This window comes from Microchirus variegatus (assembly GCF_963457635.1).
Source record: "Microchirus variegatus genome assembly, chromosome: 5".
Taxonomy (NCBI): domain Eukaryota; kingdom Metazoa; phylum Chordata; class Actinopteri; order Pleuronectiformes; family Soleidae; genus Microchirus; species Microchirus variegatus.
The window spans coordinates 5608401-5633605 of NC_139806.1; the positions used below are offsets into that span (position 1 = coordinate 5608401).

The 25205-nt window shown below is 40.6% G+C and overlaps 1 protein-coding gene across 1 annotated transcript in view; it reads left to right on the forward strand.

Moving 5' to 3' along the window:
- LOC310927087 (partitioning defective 3 homolog) overlaps positions 1-25205 on the forward strand; it is a gene marked incomplete at both ends in the record, with an annotated part of 292124 nt that overhangs the window by 151422 nt on the left and 115497 nt on the right. The window contains 4 exons of the mRNA XM_083889330.1: positions 4664-4699; positions 11021-11068; positions 20754-20942; positions 22308-22478. Coding sequence (XP_083745456.1) covers positions 4664-4699; positions 11021-11068; positions 20754-20942; positions 22308-22478 — 444 coding nt within the window. The remainder of the gene's footprint in view (positions 1-4663; positions 4700-11020; positions 11069-20753; positions 20943-22307; positions 22479-25205) is intronic.

Below are 25205 nucleotides of genomic sequence, written 5' to 3' on the forward strand. Positions count from 1 at the left end.
GCAAACAGTCATGTGAATCCCTGTGTGGCTCTCTCTGCTGTCACTCACAGCCTGTGACTGCAAACTAGTGCTAATCTAGTCCTGACACTAGTTATTTAGGGTGGGTTTTTATGTCATTCCATATTTTATTCTCCATTAGACTCCCCATATTTGATATATTGCACTTCTGGAGCAACAGCAAATGAGTTTTTATCAACAAGTGCTTTTGTGCTTATTATTTTTTTAATTTATTTCTGGCTGAAACACCAGTCACTGTAAGTCAACTTTGTCGTTTAATTAGACTGTTGTCCTTGTCAGTGTGTACAAGCACCAGGTGGAAATTGAACAATGTTTGTCAGACTCCATTGCACTAGGTGGCGATATGCCATTTTTTCAGCTTCTGAGTATTCCGATTTTTCCATTTGACCGGTTATCACTTCATAGACCAAATGACATTAGCCCGAGGCGAGTTTATAAATCGGAATATTATGAGAATAAAGTGGTAATATGAGAATAAAGTGGTAATATTATGAGAATAAAGTGGTAATATGAGAATAAAGTGGTAATATCATGAGAATAAAGTCGTAATATTATGAGAATAAAGTCATAATATAATGAGAATAAAGTTGTAATATAATGAGAATAGTTGTTATATTTTGAGAATAAAGTCATAGTTTAATGAGAATAAAATCGTAATAGTATGAGAATAAAGTCGTAATAGTATGAGAATAAAGTCATATTAGTATGAGAATAAAGTCGTAATATAATGAGAATAAAGTCGTAAATTATGAGAATAAAGTTGTAATATAATGAGAATAAAGTCGTAAATTATGAGAATAAAGTCGTAATATGAGAATAAAGTCGTAGTATAATGAGAATAAAGTCGTAGTATAATGAGAATAAAGTTGTAATATAATGAGAATAAAGTTGTAATAGTATGAGAATAAAGTCGTAATATAATCAGAATAAAGTCGTAGTATAATGAGTGTAAAGTCGTAATATAATGAGAATAGTCATAATGCTGCGACTTTATTCTCATAACATTACGACTTTTTACCCATGATAGCTATTACAACTTTTTTAATGTTACGAGCTTTATCTTGAAAGGTTAAATAAAATTTGGCGCTAATACTCCGTCGTATGAATGAAAGGGAGCAGAAAGAAGAGTTATCTTATCAAATCTGCCTTGTGTCGCAATAAATACTTTACAAAGAGAATCATATCTGAAACAAAACAAACTAGCATCTATCAACGAGTCAAAGAACTAGTGTGTTGTTCCTTCACTTCAGTACAATTTCACTTGGACTAACATTAAAAATCAGGTTATGGTTGGAATAACACAATCATTTTATGAATTTTTTTCTAACATAATTTAAATGTAGAGTAGCATCAAACCGCCCCCCCCCCCCCCACACCTCTAAAAATGGTACCTCCCAGCACTCTGCGCTGCCATTATAGACACAAGCAGCCATTTGCTAGCGGGTCGTGTCAATCAAGCGGCTGATTGGTGACAATTATCACCGCGGGAGATGCAGACGAGGCGATTGGCTGCCTGTCGCCGCAGGTGAGCCGAGACGAGGGGGGGAAGCGCCGCGGCGGTCGATGCTCGTCCTCAGATTAGAGTCCGGCTGACGCTGCGTACTTAAGATTGTGAGGTTTTATGTTATTTGATCTGCGGTTATCAGCTGCAGAAGGCGGAGGAGGCTGACGTCGGAAAAGCGTCGCGATGGGACTCGAGGGAGGGCAGAAGACGACTACGACGACGACGGTCCAGTGCACAAAACGAGCAGCTTCTTTCTTTATCTCACTTAAAGAGTTCATCTAAGTGTGAGAAGGAGGAGGGTAAACAGCGTGTCAGCAAACATAAAAAAAAAACATACAGGAAATAAACCTAATTATACCATATCATTATAGCACAAACGAGGCAAATTAGCTATGAAGTAAATGGCACGTTTTCCTGCCACATGAAGGTATGAATTAAGAGTGGCAGTTAGCTTTATATATTTATATATATATAACCTAATGTGGTCTAATGAAAAAAATCAAGTCAGCAGCTGTTGTTCTTTCCAAAGGTCGGCCGTAACCTTAGCAGGAATATAACAAGAACGGTTTTGTAAAACAACATATGATGGAAGAACACGTGAATTTCACTGCTAATAAAAATAATTCAATAAGAGTATAAATGTTTATTCAGCGCAGAAACGCTCGGGAGCTTAAACCTAAAACTGCTTTTATGTTTTTTTTTGTTTTTTTTTTCTTACCTAAGCTTTAATTATCTGCACTTATTGCAGTAATTATGATTAAAAATCCACTTTCAAAAGCCGTTTTTATTGCACTTATATTTTTAGCCACATTGCCCAGTCCAACAGTAATGAAGGTGCTGCACGTTCATTGAAAAATAAACACAATCCAGACAGTGATTACATTTCCTGGAGAAAATAAGCGCGGTTGGATTCCCCCCCCCCCCCCCCCCCCTCCCCATTTCTCAGAAAAACAGAGCAGTTAAATAATAAGAAATGCAGAACATGATTCAGTGGTATTTCGTCTCTGAGTCCTGACAGTGGACGTCTGTGAAGCCTCAGAGGGAAAAACTCAACGGTTGAAAGTTCAGCTCTCACTGAATCAAATCTTTTCTTTTTTTTTAGAAAGCTGGAGGTGAGATTCAGTTTTTTTATGAATAATGATGGACAAACCTTCAGTGTTCACAGACCTCCATACGTTATAAATCGACAAACCTCAGGTGTTCTACATTCATCCATCACGTTATATGCAGCTTTTTTTTTGGATCACAATGAGCGCTGGAGGAAATCCAAGCTTGTAATGGAGTGAGAGACAGATTACACTAGATTACATGCGTCTGTCACAGCTTTACAGTCATTTAACACTGGTATAATTCCTAAAAACACATTTAGATCTTTAACGTAGTACTCTATTCTTTAGATTATAATTCATATTCTAATTAAATTAGTGCTGGTTGACGCGTTTCCACGACGACTGACTGGAGAAAGACGCGCGCGACGTCGTGTTTACGTGACTCCCGATTGTCAAAATGAGTCACACGTATTTTTAGCAGACCGATCCCGTTCAACAGTAGGCGCGCTAACGTAGCTAATGCAGCTAAAGCAGCTAACGGAGCTAACTGGTAAACCGTGTCTGGACTCCCGTTCCGCGGCGCGTAAACATGACGTCACATGCGTCTTTTTCCTGCCAGTCGTCATGCCGTTAACCTTCAGACATGTGGTACTCTATTGTAGTACTCTAAATACTCATCTATTGTCCGATTTGTTAGAAATGGGTCTCTAAAGTAACGCTAAACTTTAAAAACAGAGGCACGCATACGCAGTACACAGGTACGCTGCTTATTTGTAGCGCTGCTCTTTACGTTTAATAAACAGACCGCTCCAGTTCGACTGTAGGCGCGCTAACACGGCGCTAAAAGGAGCTAATGGTACTGTGTCTGGACTCCGGTACCGCAGCATGTAAACATGACATTTGTTAAACAGACCGCTCCAGTTCGACTGTAGGCGCGCTAACACGGCGCTAAAAGGAGCTAATGGTACTGTGTCTGGACTCCGGTACCGCAGCATGTAAACATGACATTTGTTAAACAGACCGCTCCAGTTCGACTGTAGGCGCGCTAACGGCGCTAATGGTGCTAACTGGTAAACAGTGTCTGGACTCCAGTACCGCAGCACGTAAACATGACATTTGTTAAACGGACCGCTCCAGTTCGACTGTAGGCGCGCTAACAGCGCTAATGGTGCTAACCGGTAAACAGTGTCTGGACTCTGGTACCGCAGCACGTAAACATGACATTTGTTAAACGGACCGCTCCAGTTCGACTGTAGGCGCACTAACGGCGCTAAAGGAGGTAACGCAGCTAACGGAGCTAACCATAAACGGTGCCGCGACACGTAAACATGACGCCATGCGCGTCTTTTCCTGGTCAGTCGTCATGCCGTTAACCTTTATACGTATACATTTATAGTACATGTAGACTATATATTTCATATTTCAATTGAAAAAAATCTAGTTTTAGCACAAAATCTTGTTCACACCGAACTGATTTTTAATGGATTTAAAAGTTAGCTTCTCTTTTTTCAATCGTAAATAAAGCATGGCTGATGTTACTGTAATTGTTAGGAGTGAAGTAGACGTGTAGTGGAGCTGACCACACACTGTCCTGTAGCTATAAGTTCATCCAAAAACCAAGTTTCCTGACAGATTTGAATCCCATTCGCACACAGTTGCACTCGGGTCACACTCAAAGCAAAGAGTTTAAGGTGAACACAGCTCCTCTCTCTTCATGACAGTTAGAGGACACCACTGAGACGGACTCTGGAGAGTGAAACAGTCTGAAAGTGAGGAAAAAAGTGTGTGACATGCCCTCTTTGTCCCTGGTGACTCACTTTTTGTGGAAAGATTTAGACACTTTGTCCTTGTAAACACAGTCGTCATTGTGGTCTGATCCACAGTTTGTATAGGAGGTCTGAGCTCGTATAGACTACACCGACCGCAGTGACCCATCTGTCTGCAGAGACTCATCACTTTCATACCTCGCATGCCCATTAATTCATCACACTGCCTTCATTTGCATGACTTTTATGCGCATATTTTCACTGTTTCTTTAAAAAAAAAAAAGTGTATTTCTTGATGACTTTCTGTCCCTCCCTCCCTCCTCTAGAACGCCGAGCCCCAGACGCAATGCCCCAGAGATTCGGTAAGACTCCACCCCGACACTGGCCTGCAATTAAGCCCACTCAAGCCCCGCCCCCTTGAGAAACACACAGTAGTATTATATACTACTCACAAAAATTTGGGGATGTTGGGCTTTTGGATTATGCACTATACTGAACTGGTCAAAAACGTCATAGTATAGTATGTCGTCCAACATTGGTCAAAAATGGTCAAAAACGTCATAGTATAGTATGTCGTCCAAAAATGTCATAGTATAGTATGTTGTCCAAAATTGGTCAAAAAAATTGTCAAAAACGTCAAAGTATAGTTTGTTTTCCAAAAATGGTCAAAAACGGTCAAAAACATCATAGTATAGTATGTCGTCCAAAAACGTCAAAGTATGGTATGTCGTCCAAAAATGGTCAAAAACGTCAAAGTATGGTATGTCGTCCAAAAATGGTCAAAAACATCATAGTATAGTATGTCGTCCAAAAATGTCAAAGTATGGTATGTCGTCCAAAAAAGTCAAAGTATAGTATGTCGTCCAAAAATGGTCAAAAACGTCAAAGTATGGTATGTCGTCCAAAAATGGTCAAAAACGGTCAAAACGTCATCGTATAGTATGTCGTCCAAAAACGGTCAAAAACGTCATAGTATAGTATGTCGTCCAAAATTGGTTAAAATTGGTAAAAAACATCAAAGTATAGTATTTAGTCCAAAAACTTCATAGTATAGTATGTCGTCCAAAAATGGTCAAGAATGTCGTTGTATAGTATGTCGTCCAAAATTGGTCCAAAAAGTCATAGTAAAGTATGTCGTCCAAAAACGTCATAGTATGGTATGTCGTCCAAAAATGGTCAAAAATTGTCAAAAACGTCATAGTATAGTATCTCGTCCAAAAATTGTAAAAAATGCACTAAACTTAAGTTAAATGTCTCTAAACTTTTGAATGCACATGTCCAATTGTTCAATGTTTCAGTACTGTCTGTTGTTGTGGTTCAATTGTTAACCTTTGACATTGAGGTTTTTTGTTGTGGTATAGCCACCACTGTTGTTAGCTTCCTTAGCTAACATCCTTCTACTTTAATGCCCTGCTTTCAAGGTAGAACATCACTGTTTTCAGGCATATTCCTGTCAAATGTCCCTAACTTTTTTGTGAGTCGTGTATAAGCGAGAGCTTATATGTCCATATACGGGGCTAAACTAGCTAACTTAATCAAAGTGCAAGTCACTAATCGCGCGCGAGAAATGTTAGTTGGGGGAAAAACACTCGTTCAAACAATCTCCATCCAGACTTGCTCCGACACATCACAATTTCACGGTTCATCAGTACGGAGCGCTACCCAACTGTGCCGGAATAATTTGCTCCGTCACTCCGGCACAGAGCTGTGTTTGTCAGCTAAAGGTGGGAACACACACACACACACGCGCAGGCGTTCTCTGCTTTATTTGACGGCTGTGGATGAGGTTCGCGGCTCTGGCCTCTGCCTCGCTGCTGCAGACTCTCAGACGAGTGAGGTGAATAACAAACAGTCAGTTTAGTTTAGGTTTCACTTTATTGTTCACCTGCATCTATAACGGAGGCACACGTACGCCGTGTGTCATCACCATAAATACTCTCCGTCTGCGCTCTGGGGTTTCTTTGTTTAAAGGGGGACATTTGAGTTGAGTGTTGATGAATAATCATGAAGTTAACACAGCAGAACAATCATGAGTCATAGGATTCTTTCCGGAATGAATGATTTTAGTGTCTAAAATATGTCGTTTTTGCACTAGCATTTTTTAAGTGGAGAGAGAAGAAGGAAAGTTTTAATAAGATAAGAGCTGAAACAGTTAATCGATGGCTAAATTAATCGTCAACTATTCTGATAATCGGTGGATTTCTTCTTCGTTTCTTTGCTCCGCATAACAAAGAAATCACTAAAGCTCACATAGAGTGGTCCTGTTGCACATATATGTGAGTTATGGAGGTCTACTTGCATACATTAACTTGTTTTTATGGTGAAAAACCTCGTTGTTGCTGTAAATGAGCCGATATAAATCTCTCCTCACTGAAGCTCTCGTCAGCCACACAGTTTCAGACTGAAATCTCACACCCAGATCGTCGTAAACCACCAAGTTCCTGCAATGACTGGAAATATACAGGCTTCCCTTCGTGGCACTTCAAAATAAATCACTAGGACTGTATATTCAAGTCCCAATAATGGAAACTCACCACAATCACTTAGGGCGGCATCAATTATTCAATTAATCGATGGCTAAATTTACCGCTAACCATTCTGATGATCGATTAATCAGTTTTTTTGTGTTTTTTTCAATAATTAATAACACACCGATTTCAGGTTTTTTACCTTCTTATATGTTTTAATATCTTATTAATTAATATTTTCTGGTTTCTTTGCTCCATGTAACAAATAATTCATAATGTCAACATTTCCTGACATCTTACAGACCAAACAAGAGTAAGATTGACCGATTCTGATGAGAATCCAGATCACTTTGCCTCGGCAGCTGACAAAAGACAAAACCTCACACGCCCACTTGGCTTTGTGCTCCCACCTAGCATCGCGACTATGCTAATATTTCCACAAACTAAGTACCCAAAACATACCCACGACTACTCTGAAAGGGATAATTAGAGGAATGAGAACATGACTTAACAAAAAATGACCCTTCTGAATCGGCTCTACAGCAGCTGTTGGAAGCACACGCGTCTTTAGCGCCCAGATTAAAAAGCAATTCAAATATTCACCGTTCACCATTTACCTCCCAAGCTTGAGTTGGAATTTAACAACCTCAGACTCCACACTACACATCTGGCCGTACCTTGGATTTGCGTCTGGAACCCGGTAATTGGCAGCGTTTTAAAAAAAAATATTTTACACGTGGCACATTAGAAGCGTAATTGACTGTTAAATGTGATTTTTTTTTCCGCTCGTACCTGTGTGCCAGCTGTGTGGATGATCCTCCAAACATGAAGGAACGTCGCGGCAGGGCGTAAGAGTCTGGCGATCACGTGTCGGCCGCAGCTGGAAGCTCTCGCACACGCTCAGACGTGACGACACGTGTCATTTCGTCAGGATCAGACTGCGTTCAGAGAAACACGAAGGGGATTTAGTCGTTTACTTTTCAGTGAAAGCTGTCGACAGCGTTGTTGATGTTACTGTCAGTGTTGTTGTTTTTACTGAGACTCCATATTTCCTGGTCTATCAAACACTGAACCAGACTCCTCTGTTAAATATTGAGATTTTAGACATTTCCCCGGTAATTGTTGGAGATTAACCCACGTTTTTAGGATCGTTAAGTCTTTTTTAACCGATCTACATTTTGGCCCCGTCCCATTTCTCCCCCTTGGCTTTGATTGCCCTCCACCGTAAAGTGGCTTCCCTATAGAATTGGGACACCACTATATGCAAATTAGCGTAGTGAACATAACGAACGTGCTAGCATGTTAAAAATTCTACCGGATGGAACGTGCTGCTACTCTCTGGAAGCACTCGGCAAACAGCCGCTAGCTAGCTAGTTAGCTTGTTAGCTAGCTGCTTTCATAAATCGTCAGTTATTTTCTGACATTAGTGTTCAAAGCTCAATGGTCCTCTGGATGTATATCGAACCAAGATATTCCGATTTCGACATTGTAACCTGCTTATTTGCGAAAATATACCTGCAACGTGGCCGCCATCTTTGTTGAAAAAAATCAGCCGGCTAGCTGAATTCGCAAAGCATCATGGGTAATTTCATATTCCACTTCGTTTTAAGCCCGCATCAGGCAAAATCGCCTCCCCCCGCTCACCCCCCAACACGAGAATGCGCAAATATTTAGGGTTAGTGCAAAAATTGAGGGTTAGGGGAGGTATTGGGACGGTGCCATTGTTTGGCTCGATTCTTGTGGGACGGCAATCAGTGGCCGGCAGTCTGGTGATGTCACACATACACACTGTTCAAGAGTTCAGGGTCACTTAGAAATGTCCTTATTTTTGAAGGAAAATCACTTTTTTTTTTCAATGAATTTAACATTAAATGAATCAGAAATACACTCTATACATTGTTAATGTGGTAAACGACTGTTCTAGCTGGAAACGTCTGGTTTTTAATGGAATATGTACATAGGTGTATAGAGGCCCATTTCCAGTGATCTAATGGTACATTGTGTTTGGCTATTGGATGATTAGAAAACCCAATCTTGTCAATGTCTTGACTATATTTTCTATTCATTTTGCAACTCTTTTGACGAATGGAAAACACAAAAATAATTGTACAGGTGACCCTAAACTTTTGAACAGTAGTGTGTTTGTCTGGGTGTGGCCATGACGACGTCAGCTGGGATCGACTTCAGCTCCCAGAACAGCCTTAACTGGTAAACTGGATGAATGATCGTCGTATATCACCTTCTGTCTGCAAGTGAAAGAATGTGTTCTCTCTCTCATTTTGGTTTGTCGACTCCTCTGGAAATCAATGTGACCACAGGGACTTGAATCGGACAGATTGCTGAATATTTTCTCACCTCCCTCCTCCTCCTTTCCTGTGTTCCCAAACACCAAACCTGCACATTTTTTTTCTTCTTCCTCTTTCCCGGAACATCAACCGCTATAATGGACTGGATGCCTTTCAGATATTATCTGTTGTCAGGCATCTCATTTTAAACATCATAATCATCAACAACAACAACAATATAGGCACCTTGAGTGTAAAGATTTAGCTGCAGGGCGTGTGCGTCTGCACAGCTTTTAATGGACAAGCATCCATTTCCTAGTAAATACAGTACATCTGTATCCGTGGATACAGCAGTAACTGGATATATTGATCATCATATCGATCGTTCCATCATTCATGGACAACTTCTTTTAATGTTTGTGCGAATCGCTGAAGGAAGAAATCCTCACATTTAAGAAGCTGAAGGAAGTTTCAATCAAGTAGAAACAAGAACCACACAGTAAACTGGACTCGGGCTAAAAAAAAAAGTGGAATTATTTATCCCAAAAACAAAACCTTTGAGCTTTGTCGAGGGTTATGCCGCAGACGGGATGCAACAACTGGAGTGGGGAAAAAACCTCTCGCTTCTCCATTTCGACCCAGTGATCCAAGAATCACCCACGTCTCTGCAGCAGTCGTTCTCTCTCTGACTGTCTGCATTGTTGTGTTTGTGGGTGGTTAAAGAGTAAAGAAAGTCACTTTAAAGCACCATTTAAGCCGTTAAGACTGTTCATATCTGGCATTAAAAATGTGTCCTGGACGCGTCTCCATGTCTGAACACATCAGACCTGGTCTTATATGAGTGACGGGGAGAGAGCGAGGAGAAAGAGTTGAGTGTAAGAAAGCACAATTTGGGTTTGCTCTGACATGAAATCATGTTATTTTAAACCTGAGACAAAAAGAAATCAAGGGTTTAAAGCAGGGCTATTCAATTAAAATTTCTGGAAGACCAGCTTTTTGGAAGGCTGTCCTGCCAGTGGGCCGGTCAACCCCTGTACAACTATTTTGTGTTGCATGTACAGTAAATGGATACAAATAGATACAAAATGTTATAATTTTTTTTGCACTTATTTAATAAAATGGCTGCTAGTTTTGTGCAAAAAGGTTAGCATTACAGTATCACCAACATTCACAATTGGCGCTTACAAAGTTAGAGGTAACAACATTAAGGTGCAATGTCCACAATAGGCTATTTTTGCAGAAATATAAGTAAAAGTACCAATAATATTCAGTTACAATTGCTACAGTTGGCTTGTAGTGCAAAATATTCTGGTATATACATAGACCGCCTACAATTACAGCTGTACTAGTATTTGCCAAAAAGGAACGCAAAGTGTCACAAAGTGCCAGAAATAGGCGATGCTACGGTTTTATTCACTTTTAAATAATACATTCATTATTTATGGGTTAATGGGCCTCGGGCCATTCCAAATTGCTTGGAGGGCCGGTTCAGGCCCCCGGGCCTTAAGTTGAATAGCCTTGATTTAAAGTATTAAGGGTTAGGTTTAGGGTAAGGGGTGAGAGGATGTCAGCTAATGTGGTTCTGTGATCGGATCTGTTGTTCAGACACAAACGCATCGAGAGCTGAAACGGTGAATCGATCAGTTTGAAGCTTTTTTCATGATTAAAACAAGATTTCTGATCTTTTTAGCTTCTTAAATGTGAATATTTTCTTCGCTTCTTTGCTCCACATAACAAAGAAGTCATTACAACTGAATCATTTCAGTTTGTGGACAAAAACATTTCCAGCTTTGATCAACATTTTTTAGCATTTTATGGACCAAACAATTAATCGAGAAAATAATCGACGGATTACAAAAATTAGCGTTAGCTGCAGCTCTGCCCTCCCTCGTGTCTAACCTGTTGACTCTGACTGCTCCCCTCCCTTTAGCATCCGAGGCAGCCCGTGATAGCCGGGAATCCCCATTGGCTGATTGAGGTAACTGCTGCATGACGTCACCAGCTTGGGCAGTTTTAAATGTTTAGAGGAGAAGGAAAAAAAACTAAGCAAAAAAAAGACAAATGAGACACTTATGCTGGCTGCACAAATAAACTGGGAGTCATTGAAGTAATTTGTTGCTTTGCCAATGGGCTGTAAAAACAAAACACTACGGTGGCTTTCTCTGTGTCTCTTTCCTTATGGCCCTCACCCACGTCTCTGTATTTCACTTCCTCCTCTTCCTTTATCTCTCTATTTAACTCTGCTCTTCCTCTCACTCCTGCACCTGGCTTTCTTCTACAATAGAGCCCTGATCAAAGGCATCTGTCTTCACCCGGGCCCTGATCGTCCTATAATAGACCCATAACGTGAACATTCACCTCCATTGTTTATGCCATTAGTCACACACAGACTTATGGAAAATTACTGCGACGCTACATTGAAAAGCCATCAGCGGCAGCCGCGCTAAGATGCTATCTATCACACGCTTCCTCTCATCTGGGCGCAGAGACGCCGCGCAACAATGAAAGGTTTCTCCGTGCAGGAAAATGTATAGCATGTATGCATGACACGGCTTAAATATTACTGTGTGTGTGTGTGTTAAAGTGTCTTTTACGTTGTGTTAAATAACACAATCCATGCATGTCGCATGACACCATTGTCACTGTACGCTGACTTAATGTAATACATTTATATTATTCATGGTGTTCTCGACAAGCAGCGCAAAAACAACTGTTGTTTATCTAAAAACAATGCAGAGCAGTGGTTCTCAAGGTTTTTATACCAAGTAACCCTGAGAAAAGATTGTTTAGTTTTTTTTAACTCTCTTTATGAATTTTCTGACATTTTAAACAATACAGTATAGACACGTACAAATACCACACATACGTACACTCTTACCAATACACAAGACAGGGGTTTTATATATATATATATATATAAAGAGAAAACATACAGGATGAGGACAGATGAAGGATGAGGACAGGTGAACGATGAGGACATAGGTGAATGATAGGGATAGGTGAACAATGAGAAAAGGTGAACGATGAGGACAGGTGAACGACGGGAACAGTTGAACGACGAAGACAGGTGAACGACGAGGGCAGGTGAACGATGAGGACAGGTGAAAGATAAGGACACAGGTGAACGATGGGGACAGGTGAACGATAATGACAGGTGAAAGATAAGGACACAGGTGAACGATAAGGACACAGGTGAACGATGAGGACAGGTGAAAGATAAGGACACAGGTGAACGATGAGGACACAGGTGAACGATGAGGACAGGTGAACGATGAGGACACAGGTGAACGATGAGGACAGGTGAACGATAAGGACACAGGTGAACGATGAGGACAGGTGAAAGATAAGGACACAGGTGAAAGATGAGGACAGGTGAACGATAAGGACACAGGTGAATGATGAGGAAAGGTGAACGATAAGGACACAGGTGAATGATGAGGACAGGTGAAAGATAAGGACACAGGTGAATGATGAGGACAGGTGAACGATAAGGACACAGGTGAATGATGAGGACAGGTGAAAGATAAGGACACAGGTGAACGATGAGGACGGGTGAACGACAAGGACACGGGTGAACGACAAGGACAGGCAAACGACAAGGACACAGGTGAACGAGGACAGATTAACTATGAGGACAGGTGAACAATGACAGCAGGTGAACGAGGAGGACACAGGTGAACGAGGACAGATTAACTATGAGGACAGGTGAACGATGAGGGCAGGTGAACGACGAGGACACAGGTGAACGATAACGACACAGGTTAACTATGAGGACAGGTGATCGATGGGGACAGGTGAACAATAGACAGACATTTTGAGGCTTGAGGTGTTAAAGGGCTCAAGAACATAATGTCAGTCCTTTGTTGTTGTTGACAGTCACTGAACTGTGACCATGAGGAACACGAGAGTCGCTGTCGTCCCCTTGGTTTTGCGTCACCTTGAGCAGTTACGTCAATAGAAAGCTCGTTTAAATAGAACAGGATGTTAATAATAATATCAGAGTGCAGAGGGAACTGTTTGTGAAGTTACATAAGTTTGTTTTATGACTCGTGCAGGAAGAATCAGTGCAGTGATGAATAGCCGCAGCTCTGCAGCAGCCTCTGTGTTGTGGCGGCGGCCTCTCGGTGACACGTACGAGTCAATCAGCGAGGGCCGTTTTCTACCACAGAACGGGCTCTACGGCTTAATTAAAGTGATGTTTCAAGCTGCCACCTGGCCCATTCTCTCTCTCACACACACGATACAGCCACCCATATAGCTCGTCCACACACATGCTCAGAGTATACGGTTACGTAAACTATACGGAGACTTTCACACATTACAAACACAAAGTCGCCATATGGCCGACTTCACACAGGACGCACAACCTTTCAAATTCAATCCCCGCCGCACATTCCCACATAAGTGCACTAGCAAAGTAGCGTGCGCGCACACGCGTGCGTGGAGTGACTGGGAGCAGCTGCTGATGTAATTGCTGCAGGTTGGATGAGGTTATGAATGGTTTGTAATGGGGTTTGGGAGCTGGAACCAGCGAGCGCACATTGTGTTTGTCTGTCCATGAGAGATGGAGACGAGGGCAGCAGATCATGTTTTTTGGACGCAGTACAAGCATGACGTTTTGCAGTGAGTGCACATGCTGCTTTGTCTGTTTGGAATGACACATTATAATCCCTGCTTACCTGTTTCAAATGGTCACAAACCAGTTTAAACCTGGGGTTTTTTAGTGGCGTAAAGGCGTTTAAACTGCATTCACTCCTGTGTCTTGGGACAACGCTCATTATTTTTTATTTCATCATTTGGATCGAGATGCAACAATGGCAAAAACAAATACAAGGAAACAAACTGGTAACCACGGTAACGTTGTCACTGCGCTCCGTGGTGATGTTGTTGTTTGTTAAAAGTAAAAGTTACTGAGTTACTTTTTTACAAGGTTCTTTCTTCTGTCGTTCACCTGTCCTCATCGTTCATCTGTCCCCTCCTCGTTCACCTGTCCTCATCGTTCAACTGTCCCCTCCTCTTTCAACCTGTCCTCATCGTTCACCTGTCCTCATCACTCACCTGTCCTCATCCTTCACCTGTCTTCATCTTTACCCATCATTCACCTGTCTCCGTCGTTCACCTGTCCTCGTCGTTCACCTGTCCTCGTTGTTCACCTGTCCTCGTCTTTCTCCTGTCCTTAACGTTCGCCTCTCCTTATCGTTCACCTGTCCGCGTCATCGTTCCTCCGTCCTCTTCGTTCCTCTGTCCCAATCCCCTGTCCTATCCTCGTTCACCTGTCCTCATCGTTCACCCGTTCTCGTTCACCTGTCCTCATCATTCACTGCCAAAGAACAGTTTTTTACTCAGTCAAAAATGTGATTAAAAACTGTAGATAAGTGAAGTATACGTATCAAATCACACATTAAAAAAAAATGACATTAAAAAGTTCAAGTACACAAAAATATGACTCAATTACAGTAACTAATACATTACTTTCCACCTCTGTGCACAGGTGACATGGTGGTGGCGGGTTCATCCAAGTCTCACAAATGCACCACTTTTCTCTTTCTTCATTGTTCCTCTTTATCACTCATTCACCCCTGCACACACACACACACACACACACACACACACACACACACACACACACACACACACACACACACACCTGCCTTCCTTCCTCTCCTCCTCTTCCACGCTGTGCCCGTCTGTGTTCTGTCGCTCACTCTGGTGTTTGATATTCATGGTCTATCAGCATGAAGCGACAGCGAGACGTGTCGGGAAGAGCAAGAGAAAAGGAGGGGAGGACAGGTGAGGGGGGGGTGATGGGAGAGGAAGACATGGAAACGGTTAAGTAGTGAGCAGAAGAAGGGAGGAGGTAAAGTGTGGTGAAGACATGAATAAAGATCAGGGAGAGAGAGAGGGAGAATGTTGTTGATATTTTGTGGGTAAGTTTTGGTCTCTTAGTGTAATAGAGGAGGAAGAGGATGAGGAGGTAGAGAGAGGCAGACGATGAATAAGAAGAGATGGATGGTGCGACAGTAGGCAGCCAACAATGCTCTCCACGCCCGACTTCCCTCGACCAATTACACCCTTCGCTGCCTCCTTCACACCTTCCTCTCTCCACTCTCTCCATCTCTTTTCTGTGCCATTCTCACCTCCCTCTCTCCACCTCCCCTCAACCAACTTTTCCCCCGACTTTATCAACTCAACAGGTTTGTTTGTTTGTTTGTTTGTTCGTCCGGAGTTCAGATCACAGTCGAGCCACCACTCGAGAGGAAGAACTGAAAAAAAAATACTCTGAAAGTGAAGCATTCCACTGATTTGTAATTTGCAAATCTATGGAAAAATTAGACGACTTATTGTTTATAACTATACCTCTATACTTCTTTACGTAAAAAATACCAACATTTAAAGCTCCCATAGAACGGAAGTACCAATTAAAGGGATAGTTCGGACCTACTTTCCATCTCAGCCGGTGTGATGGAGACGTCTGGAGACGTTTTCAAGAAATTTCATTCACTACTTCTAGTTGCCAAGTTCGCTGGTGCTATGGCTAGCGCAAGTCAATGGTACAAGTTAGCATGGCGTTAGAAACACTCATACCGACTCCACGGCAGACTATCGATGTACATATCTGTGGTGATAGAATAATATTTGAAACAAAACTAACCTCGCATCGCACAAATTTTTGAGGGACTACTTTCTCAGGAGAAGCGGAATCAGTCCGCCGCTGTCATAGCCTAACAGGAAGTATGACGCGCTGCAGCAGCTGCAGACATAAATCCTTCAAATTGCAAGTTTGGCTTTATTTCAAACATTCTATCAACACAGATATGTACATCGATAGTCTGCCATTGCAATTGATTTGCCTCGGGCGCACTGTGGAGTCTGTATGAGTGTTTCTAATGCCATGCTAGCTGGTACCATTGACTTGCGCTAGCCATAGCACCAGTGAACTCGGCAACTAGAAGAACTGAATGAAATTTCTTGAAAACGTCTCCAGACGTCTCCATCACACAGGCTGAGTTGGAAAATAGGTCTTATGTCCAAAATTCTATAAAAACTATCCCTTTAACGCTGTTTTTTAGTGTGTATCTGCACCATTACCTCGTTTATGAAGCCCTGAAGGTTCTAAACAAACAGTTCAGCCATTGCTGAGAACTGCGGCTGGGAGTCGTGACGAAGCTATTTTTAAACATTGTTAAAACAATGTTTTTAATAATGAGTAGCAGTGCATCCACCGTTCCAGAGGGGGGAGCTGCGCTTCTGAGAGCTGATGTGCTAAATTACGTCACTTCCAGGTACTCGGCCAATCACAAGACAGTTGCTGAAACTGCGCGGCTGACGAGAGCTTCAGTCAGGAGAGATTTCTATCGGCTCGTTTCCAGCAACTAGGAGGTTTTTGAGCATAAAAACAAGTTAATGTATGTAAGTAGACGTCCATAACTCACATATATGTGCGATAGGACCACTCTATGTGACCTTTAATATATCCTCTACACCACAAGAATAGTGGAAAGCCAAACCTGCTTTTAAGACTATGGAGTCTGCTTCGTTTAACGAGGACCAGATTTGATCATTTTGAAGATTTATGGGGGCCAATGGTCCCTTTAGACCTTTTTTTTAACACTAAAAGTTACATACAAATGCACTGTTTTCACAATTATATTTTTTTAAATCGTAATCTAGCCAAATCTAAGCCAATAATGGCTATATCTAACTATCTAACCAGGTTCATGGTTAGTAATCTGACTGCTCTTGGGTTAGGGTTAGTTGGACATGCCTGGTTTAGAAGCTTTGAGTTATTTTGGTTCAATCCAAGCAAGATAAAAGGAAAAGAGGGTTCATATCCAGTGGATATAATTGAACCGTGTCCATCAACACCAACGTGGTGGCATCTCTTCTCTCTTTCAGTTGGCAAAAAATGCAAAAATGTCCATTAGGATTTTCACACTAGTTTTCTAACAGCTGCATTTACCGTATCCACACTAACACACAAGGTTTTTTTTTTTTAACTATAATCCACTCTGTCGTTTCTGAAGCAGCTCTGGCTCAGGCATTCTGTTCTCAATAATGAAATGGGAAAAGGAAGGAGGTGACGGAGAGAGAGAGAGAGAGAGAGTGCGATGCAGAGAAGAAATGAGGGTTAGTGAGGTGAGCGGGGAAAAAGAAGAATATGAGCAGATGGAGATGGTTATTAAAGTAGGAAGTGGTATAAAAAAAAAGACAGGTGGGGGAAAAAGAGGTGAGAGAGAGACGTAGAGCGAGAGAGGCGGCGATGTCTGTCTCCTTTTGTGTTCCACATGGATTCATCTCTTTCTGTCGGCCTTTCACTCACACTCGCTCACTCCGTCTTTGTCACGCTCTGCACTCTCTCATTCTTTTCACCCTCTCCTCGCCTTTTCACCCTCGCTCTATTTGTCTCTGTCCCTCCACTCGAGCCCATTACTCTTCTTCCTTCCTTCCCTCCTTCCTTCCCTCCATCCTTCCTTCCTTCACCTCCGCTCCTCAACTTTGTTTTCTTTTTTTTTCCTGCCTGGATTTAAACTCTTGCTTTTCCCGTCTCATCGCTCAAAAGTGACTCGGAGTACGAGACGTTTAAAGGCACAGGATTGGAAAAAAGACTTTCATCAATAAATCTGCAGCGTTGTGTTATTCTCTAACAATTCTGATCGCCTGTATTGATTTTTTTTTAAATAACAAAATGATGTAGTTACCTGTTAAAGTGCGACTGAATTAGTTTTCATATTATAATCAATGACTGCTAATGTGCTTTGGCTGCCTGGGCTAACGTCCATACATAATTTAAGCCAATTAATCGGCTCCAACAAGATATTTTACAACCGATCAGCAACAGCAGACCTTTGTCCTTTTGTTGGGTTTTTTTTATGAGGGAAGAAAAAAGGATTAAACCGACGTGAGCCGTTCCATATTTAACACTTTAAAACCAAGCACGGCGCCAAAGACCAAGTTTGCACAAGCGCACTTTGCGTGTCTGTAGTAATGCCACGTTTTGTGCTGTCGGAGAAATCCCAACGGCGAATCAGCATCTTGGAAAAACGCATGTGCATAGTTTGGCCTGTTTTTTTGGACAAAAACTATTTTTCTTTCATTTTGAAATATGTTTTATACTGTTCAAATTCCAATATCTGGTGTTTTTTTCTCAATTATATATTTCTTCATTTTAAATTGTTAATACACTATTTTAACATGGCACTAAATCGTAAATAACTACCAGATATTGACAGTTAACAGCAACATGTGGTTATTACGGTCATCTTTCTGTTTTTGCACATTGAGAAAGACTCTAAAGAAATTATTGTAAATATAGTTTTATACAGTTTAAATATTCTATTTCCATGGCTAAAAAGCAGTTAAACTTGTCAAACATCATCTTATACAGTCACTTTATCTACCATATATATAATAAATCTGCTGTAAACATTTTCATTTACATGCAATAACATGCATGCAATATTTTGTTTCTTATCTATTTTTATTCTGTTTGTGGTTTGAGTATTTGTATACATGCAGAATCTGTTGTCCGTGTACAACTGCAGTTGTTGATCTTAATTTTAAGTTGTTAACATGCAGTAAATTGTAAATAACAGCCAGATACCGGAAGTTACTCTGGAACAAAATGGCCGTTTCCTGCTCCTTTTATGGTTAAAATAAGTCTAGAGATGGACATTTTGAGGGTTATGGGTTAATGGGTTAGACTTAGATTTTAAATAAATACAATTAAAAAACTCCAAAAGTCAATGGATCTGTACTGGAGTTTTAATCTACAGGTCCATAACTGACTCATTGCCTTTTGCAGGACTGTGAAACTTTGCCTCTTAATATCATTTCAGACTGAATTAACTCTTATTCTCCGCCTCACATTCACTTCTGTAGATTTTGGTTTTAATTCAGTCTCAAATGTATTTCAGGTAACACTCAGGCATCCGCAAAGTGCTCTCATTCTTGTTTGTCCTTTTTATTTTTATTTCTCCTTTTCTCCCGGCTTTGCCCTCCTCCTCCTCCTCCTCCTCCTCCTCCTCATCCTCCTCCTCATCCTCGTCCTCCATTTTCCCTCTCCCTCTCCATCTCTCTCTGTTCCACCCAGAGCAATTCCGTCTCTCTCCCGGCAAACAAAGGCAGCTAATGACACGCTGACACCGAGCCCCGATGATTGAATTCATTAGGCGTGCGCGGTAATTGCACAGGCGCGAGCGTGCACGCCGCCGTCTATTCAGAGGACAGCTGTCAAATAATAAGCAAGAGAGAACAGCTTTTTATTGTTGAGAGTGGAAGAGAGAGAGAGAGAGAGAGAGGGAGGCACCTGTTGTGGAGGGGAAGAGAGAAAGAGAGAGAGTACTCAACATGTCAATTAGGCTGCTGTGTTCACTCAGGGTTAGGCAGAAGTTTACTGTCTGTTTGACGCTCTTGGAATCACAATCCAGGTGCACGGTGTTTGTCGCTCAGGTGAATTACTGGACTGTTTTATTCTCTCTGTATAGAACGAGTCATCTGTATAATCCAGAACTCAAGATATCGCTTGTATAAATAATATTTATTATAGGGGCCGTGAATGTGAGGGCTTAGCGTTTCATGCCCTTCCCAAAGATGGAGGTAAAGACAAATGTGGCGTAAGTAAAGCTCTGAGCTCTATGTTGCGGAAGTGGATTGCATTCATTTGGAAAACAAAAAAAAAAACTAGTTTTTCGGTTTCGGTTTAAGTAGTATTTAATTTTTTTAAAATTTTTTTTCTGTTTTTCATCCATTCCCCCCCCCACCCTATTTTTTTGAGTGTTTTTCTGAGTAATTTTTTTCTGTTTTTCTGAGTTATTTTTTTGTTTTTCTGAGTTATTTTTTTGTTTTTCTGAGTTATTTTTTTCTGTTTTTCGTGCTAATCTCCCAGTGTCTTAAACCCAGATCAAAGTAAAACACGATTAAACTAAACAAGCCGTCCATGTTGTGATAAATCGAACTCTCAATAAAGGAATTTATGCATTGATAAAAAAAAAAAAAGCACTCGGAGAGCGCAGACCTCCGGCAAGGCAGCTCAGTGTCTACAAAATACATCCTGCCGGTATACGGATCATGTCCAAAATTTAATCACTTGTCCTTGGTCCCATTGCAGACATTTCCTGAAAATTTCATCCAAATCCGTCTGTGGTTTTTCGAGTCCAAAAAAAAAAAAAAAAAATCAGTAAATCTGAAAAAAATAAATAAATAAAAAAAGGCCTTGGGTCATCGTCATAGTTCAAGTTTAGTGGAGAAACTTGAATAATGAAAAATACTTTATTTTCATGACATTCTATCGTGTGATGTCAGAGTAGTTAAAACTCCATCTTCCACCTCTGTATATATTTAGCTCTGATGAACCCGGAGCCTTTTACACCTGGATGTGCTGGTGTGTTTAACACTAATTTATCTGATGTAGCTAATGAGCTTGTGCTCTGATTGACTGCCTGCTCTGTGCCCTGCTGCAATTTATGCACAAGCACTTTTCATTAACCTCAAGTGGCCGAATGAAAGTCCTTTTAACTTTTGCCTCTCGGCTAACACTGGAAGCTCCGCGAAGCTGAAGGAGTGTTTGTGTTACTGCTTTAAGCTGAAATAAATGCATTGATGTTGGACTGTGTTCCATTTTCCATACGTGTTTAAATATTTCTCTTTGGTTGTGTCTCTTAAAGAAGACGGAGGAGGACGATTTGGTGCTGACTCCAGACGGGACCAGGGAGTTCCTGACCTTCGAGATTCCCCTCAGCGACTCGGGCTCGGCAGGTTTGGGGGTCAGCGTCAAAGGAAACCGCTCCAAGGAGAACCACGCCGACCTGGGCATCTTTGTCAAGTCCATCATCAACGGAGGAGCGGCCTGCAAGGTGCGACGCACTCCACTGTTCGTTGGGATAATAAGACGTACCAGGATCTATTCTAAGGATCTTTGTGTTATCCGGTCCTCAGGGGGGTGACATAGGGCCAATTTCGATTCCTATCTTAACCCTCAATCTCAACCCTTAATCTTAACTGGCCCTCAAAACCAAGTGTTGAGGGTTATTTTGTCACTTAGAAATGGGACACCCCCTTAAATGCAGATACGTCTTCAGACTGTAGGGAGCAGAATAACGCGAAAGCTAGCGTCCAGTCTGGTCTCAGAAAATCTCAATATTGAGGGCGATACAGCCCTTAAACTCGCCCCTCAACTTAATTTTTCTGAGAATCGGGACAGCATTTGCACTAGAGGGAGTGCGCATTTTTGAGATTGAGGGTTAAGCGAGGAATTGGAATTCACCCCAAGACTCCTAACAAGGAGAGCGGAGTGGAAGTGACTTTTCTGTTTGTCAGCATCCACCAACAAAAGCTCTGTGTGTGTGTGTGTGTGCGCGCGATCACATCTTTGAGAGCGCACTGTTTTCTTTTGCTGCGTGAGGCGCCGCAGTCAATTTCAGTTGTCTTGTCAACTCGACTGTTTGTCATCCAAACAGAGCTTGTGTTGACAGCTCCTCATAATGGACATAAAAGCACACATTAAGATGCACTGAGAGTGAGACGATTAGACTGATAGATGAGATAAAGACGAGTGGGAAGTTGTATTTGTGACTGCTGCATCGTTTCAGTTACACGTTACAGCTGCACCTAGTTACAGTATACACTACTGTCAAAAGTACGGGGTCACCTGTACAATTATTTTTGTGTTTTCCGTTTAAAGTCACACTTTTATTCATCAAAAGAGTTGCAAAATGAATAGAAAATATAGTCAAGACATTGACAAAATTAGAAATAATGATTTTAAAAACTGTTTTCAGCTGTGCTAACATAATTGCACAAGGGTTTTCTAATCATCCAATAGCCTTCTAACGCCATTAGCAAACACAATGGAAACACTGGAAATGGGCCTCTATACACCTATGTACATATTCCATTAAAAAAACAGATGTTTGCAGCTGGAATAGTCGTTTACCACATTAACAATGTATAGAGTGTATTTATTATTCATTTAATGTTACATTCATTGAAAAAAAAGTGCTTTTCCAACAAAAATGGAACCCCAAACTTTTAAAGCGTAGTTTAGCTACTCCACAAATGCACGAGGAAGAGAGTACACATTATACTGCATTTGAGCTTCATGGGTTGCTGGTTGCTATTTTTATAAAGTCTGATTTATTGATGATTGCTTGTTGTGGAGTTGTGAAAAAAAAAAAACTGTAATCCCAACTTTTTGCCTTTTGCTTCTCGTCCGTCAACAGGACGGTCGGCTACGAGTGAACGACCAGTTGATTGCCGTCAACGGGGAGTCGCTGTTGGGCAAAACCAACCAGGACGCCATGGAGACGCTGCGCAAGTCCATGTCAACAGAAGGCAACAAGCGTGGGATGATCCAGCTCATCGTGGCCAGACGGGTGTCCAAAAGAAACGAGGTGGGTGACACGACGGATTTGACTGCAGGAGTTTTTTGGGGGCGAGAGTAGCTCAGTGGGAGAGCAAGTCGTCTTACAACTCGAAGGTCTACATGCCGATGTGTCCTTGGGCAATACACAAGTTAGCCTAGTTCCCTGGTGTCCTAATGAACATGTCTGTGACATGCTTTGGTCAAAAATACCTTAAGGATGAAGCACCACAGCAGTTCAATCACTCTGCCAAAAACAGCCCTGTTCAGAACGCCCGCTTCTGAGTGCCTGTCTCTTTAAATATGCAAATGAGACACAGGAAACTACGTCAGCTTCACTGAGGCTAACGGCAGCTAACAGCTAACAGTTAGCATTTGGAAAAGCCATCGTTAGACGACCCTAGCCGGGCACATTGCCGTCATTTATAAAATGTAAATCCTCTGAGGATGGAAGTTTGTGTAGAACTCTGTGCTGCACTGTTCAGACGAGAATAGAACACTTCGCCGACTTTCGCTCTTCCGGATACTATCGCCCTCGCCTGCACTCTCGCATTTTTTAGGGACAAAGCGGAGCTCCGCAAGACAACAATTCCAGGAATGTCTCATTGTGACGTAGCAATGGGTGCGGAAGTCAACATCTATTTTATCTCCTAAGGCGGACCACAAAAACATCTTTTTTCACACTTTACCTACTCATAGGGCCTCCAGAGTCCCAAATATTAGGATTAAAAAGTTGATTTTGCATCACATATCTCCTTTAAAAAAGTAGGGCCAGTGTAAACCACTTTATCCACATGGTTCGCTCCTTTGTTTACCATGACTTGGCACATACTGAGTGACCTTCTGCAGCAGCAGCAGCTTCACACGAGCTTCACACATTCACGCCTCAGAGCTGCACATTACGGCCGCTGTTAACTGTTGACCTCACAGCAATTGGAGTGAAAAAAAAAAAATCTGGAGGGCGAACATGTCAACACCAGCGACTTCTTTCAACGTTACTTATTGAGACGTTGGTTCTCACTTAATGTTCAGAGGTTTATTGTCGCCTCGTCGAGAACTTAACTGCTGTTTTAAACCACTCCATTTTACTTCATGAAGAACTTTATACAGCAGCTCTAATGAATGGGATGAGTGATATAAGTCATTTTCCTGTGTTTTAGTATGCGTGGTTATATACAGTTTTATACAGAATGTGCCAAATATTGAGTTTGAACTCTTATGTGTGAAATCAAAGGCACTTAAAAACTTTTTTTTTTTTTTTTCAAAAGATCAGCTGTGCAAACAACAACAAGCCTTCAAGGTTCTTTTTTAATATAGTACAAACACATGAATCTGCATCGTATGCAACTCAGTTTCATTATCCTATGTGTGTATTAAAAATTGTTATCATTTATGATGAAACTTTCAACTCTCAACTTTGTTATTTTGATATAAAAGAAAATGATTGCGGGTTAGTGTTATGTATGTATATATATATGTATATATGTATGTGTATGTGTATATACATACATATATGTATGTGTATATATACGTATATGTTTGTATGTGTATATCACAGTTGTTACATGTGAAAAATTTGATACATATATACATATGTGTATATGTATATACATACATGTATTCATGTGTATATATACGTATATATGTATGTGTATATCACAATTTTTACATTAGAAAATTGTGATTGTTAATTTTTTATATGTATGTATATATATGTATTTGTGTTTTGAGATATATATGCATGTATATATATATGTAAATGTATGTGTATATGTATGTATATGTATGTATGTTTATATGTATATATATATATGTTTATGTATATATGTATGTGTATATGTGTATATGTATATATGTGTATATGTGTATATATATGTATATATATGTATATATGTGTATATATATATATGTGTATATATATATGTATATTGAGTGTCTTGAAAGGCGCCTTAAATATAATGCATTATTATCATTATTATATGTATATATATGTATATGTATATATGTATATATATATATATGTGTATATGTAAATGTATATATGTATATATATATATATGTGTATATATGTATATATATGTGTATATATGTATGTATATATATGTGTATATATGTATATATATATGTGTATATATATATATATATATATATATATGTATGTATATATATGTGTATGTATGTATATATATATGTGTATATATATATATATATATATATATGTATATATATATATATATATGTGGATATATATATATATATATATATATATGTGTATATATATATACATACATAACCCTAACCCGCAATAATTTTCTTTTATATCAAAATAACAAAGTTGAGCGTTGAAAGTTTCATCGTAACAAGTTTAATATTTTATCTTATCTTTTGTACATAGTTTAGAATTTAGTCTAGTATTATTGCAGAGTCCTCGTTTCCATGCAGACACGAGTCACATTTTCATGGTCTGAGACGTGAGTCATGCGGCTGTTTAATGCAGCATTAACTGGTATAAATGATATTGTCCAGTCCCGTGACTTCACTCACTGAACGCGGCCGCACTTTGGGCTAAACCCCACATGCTGTGAAGCGCTGCTGCTCTGCATCACTGAAAGACATGATTTAATATCACGCAGCATGAAATCCACATCACAGTTTAGCTGCTGCCGCGCTGGCTTTTTGTTTTCCGTCTTCTTCCGAGGCCGACACACACAAACTCGACACAAAGGACGTCGCAGTCTATTTTGGTTTCTCTATTTCA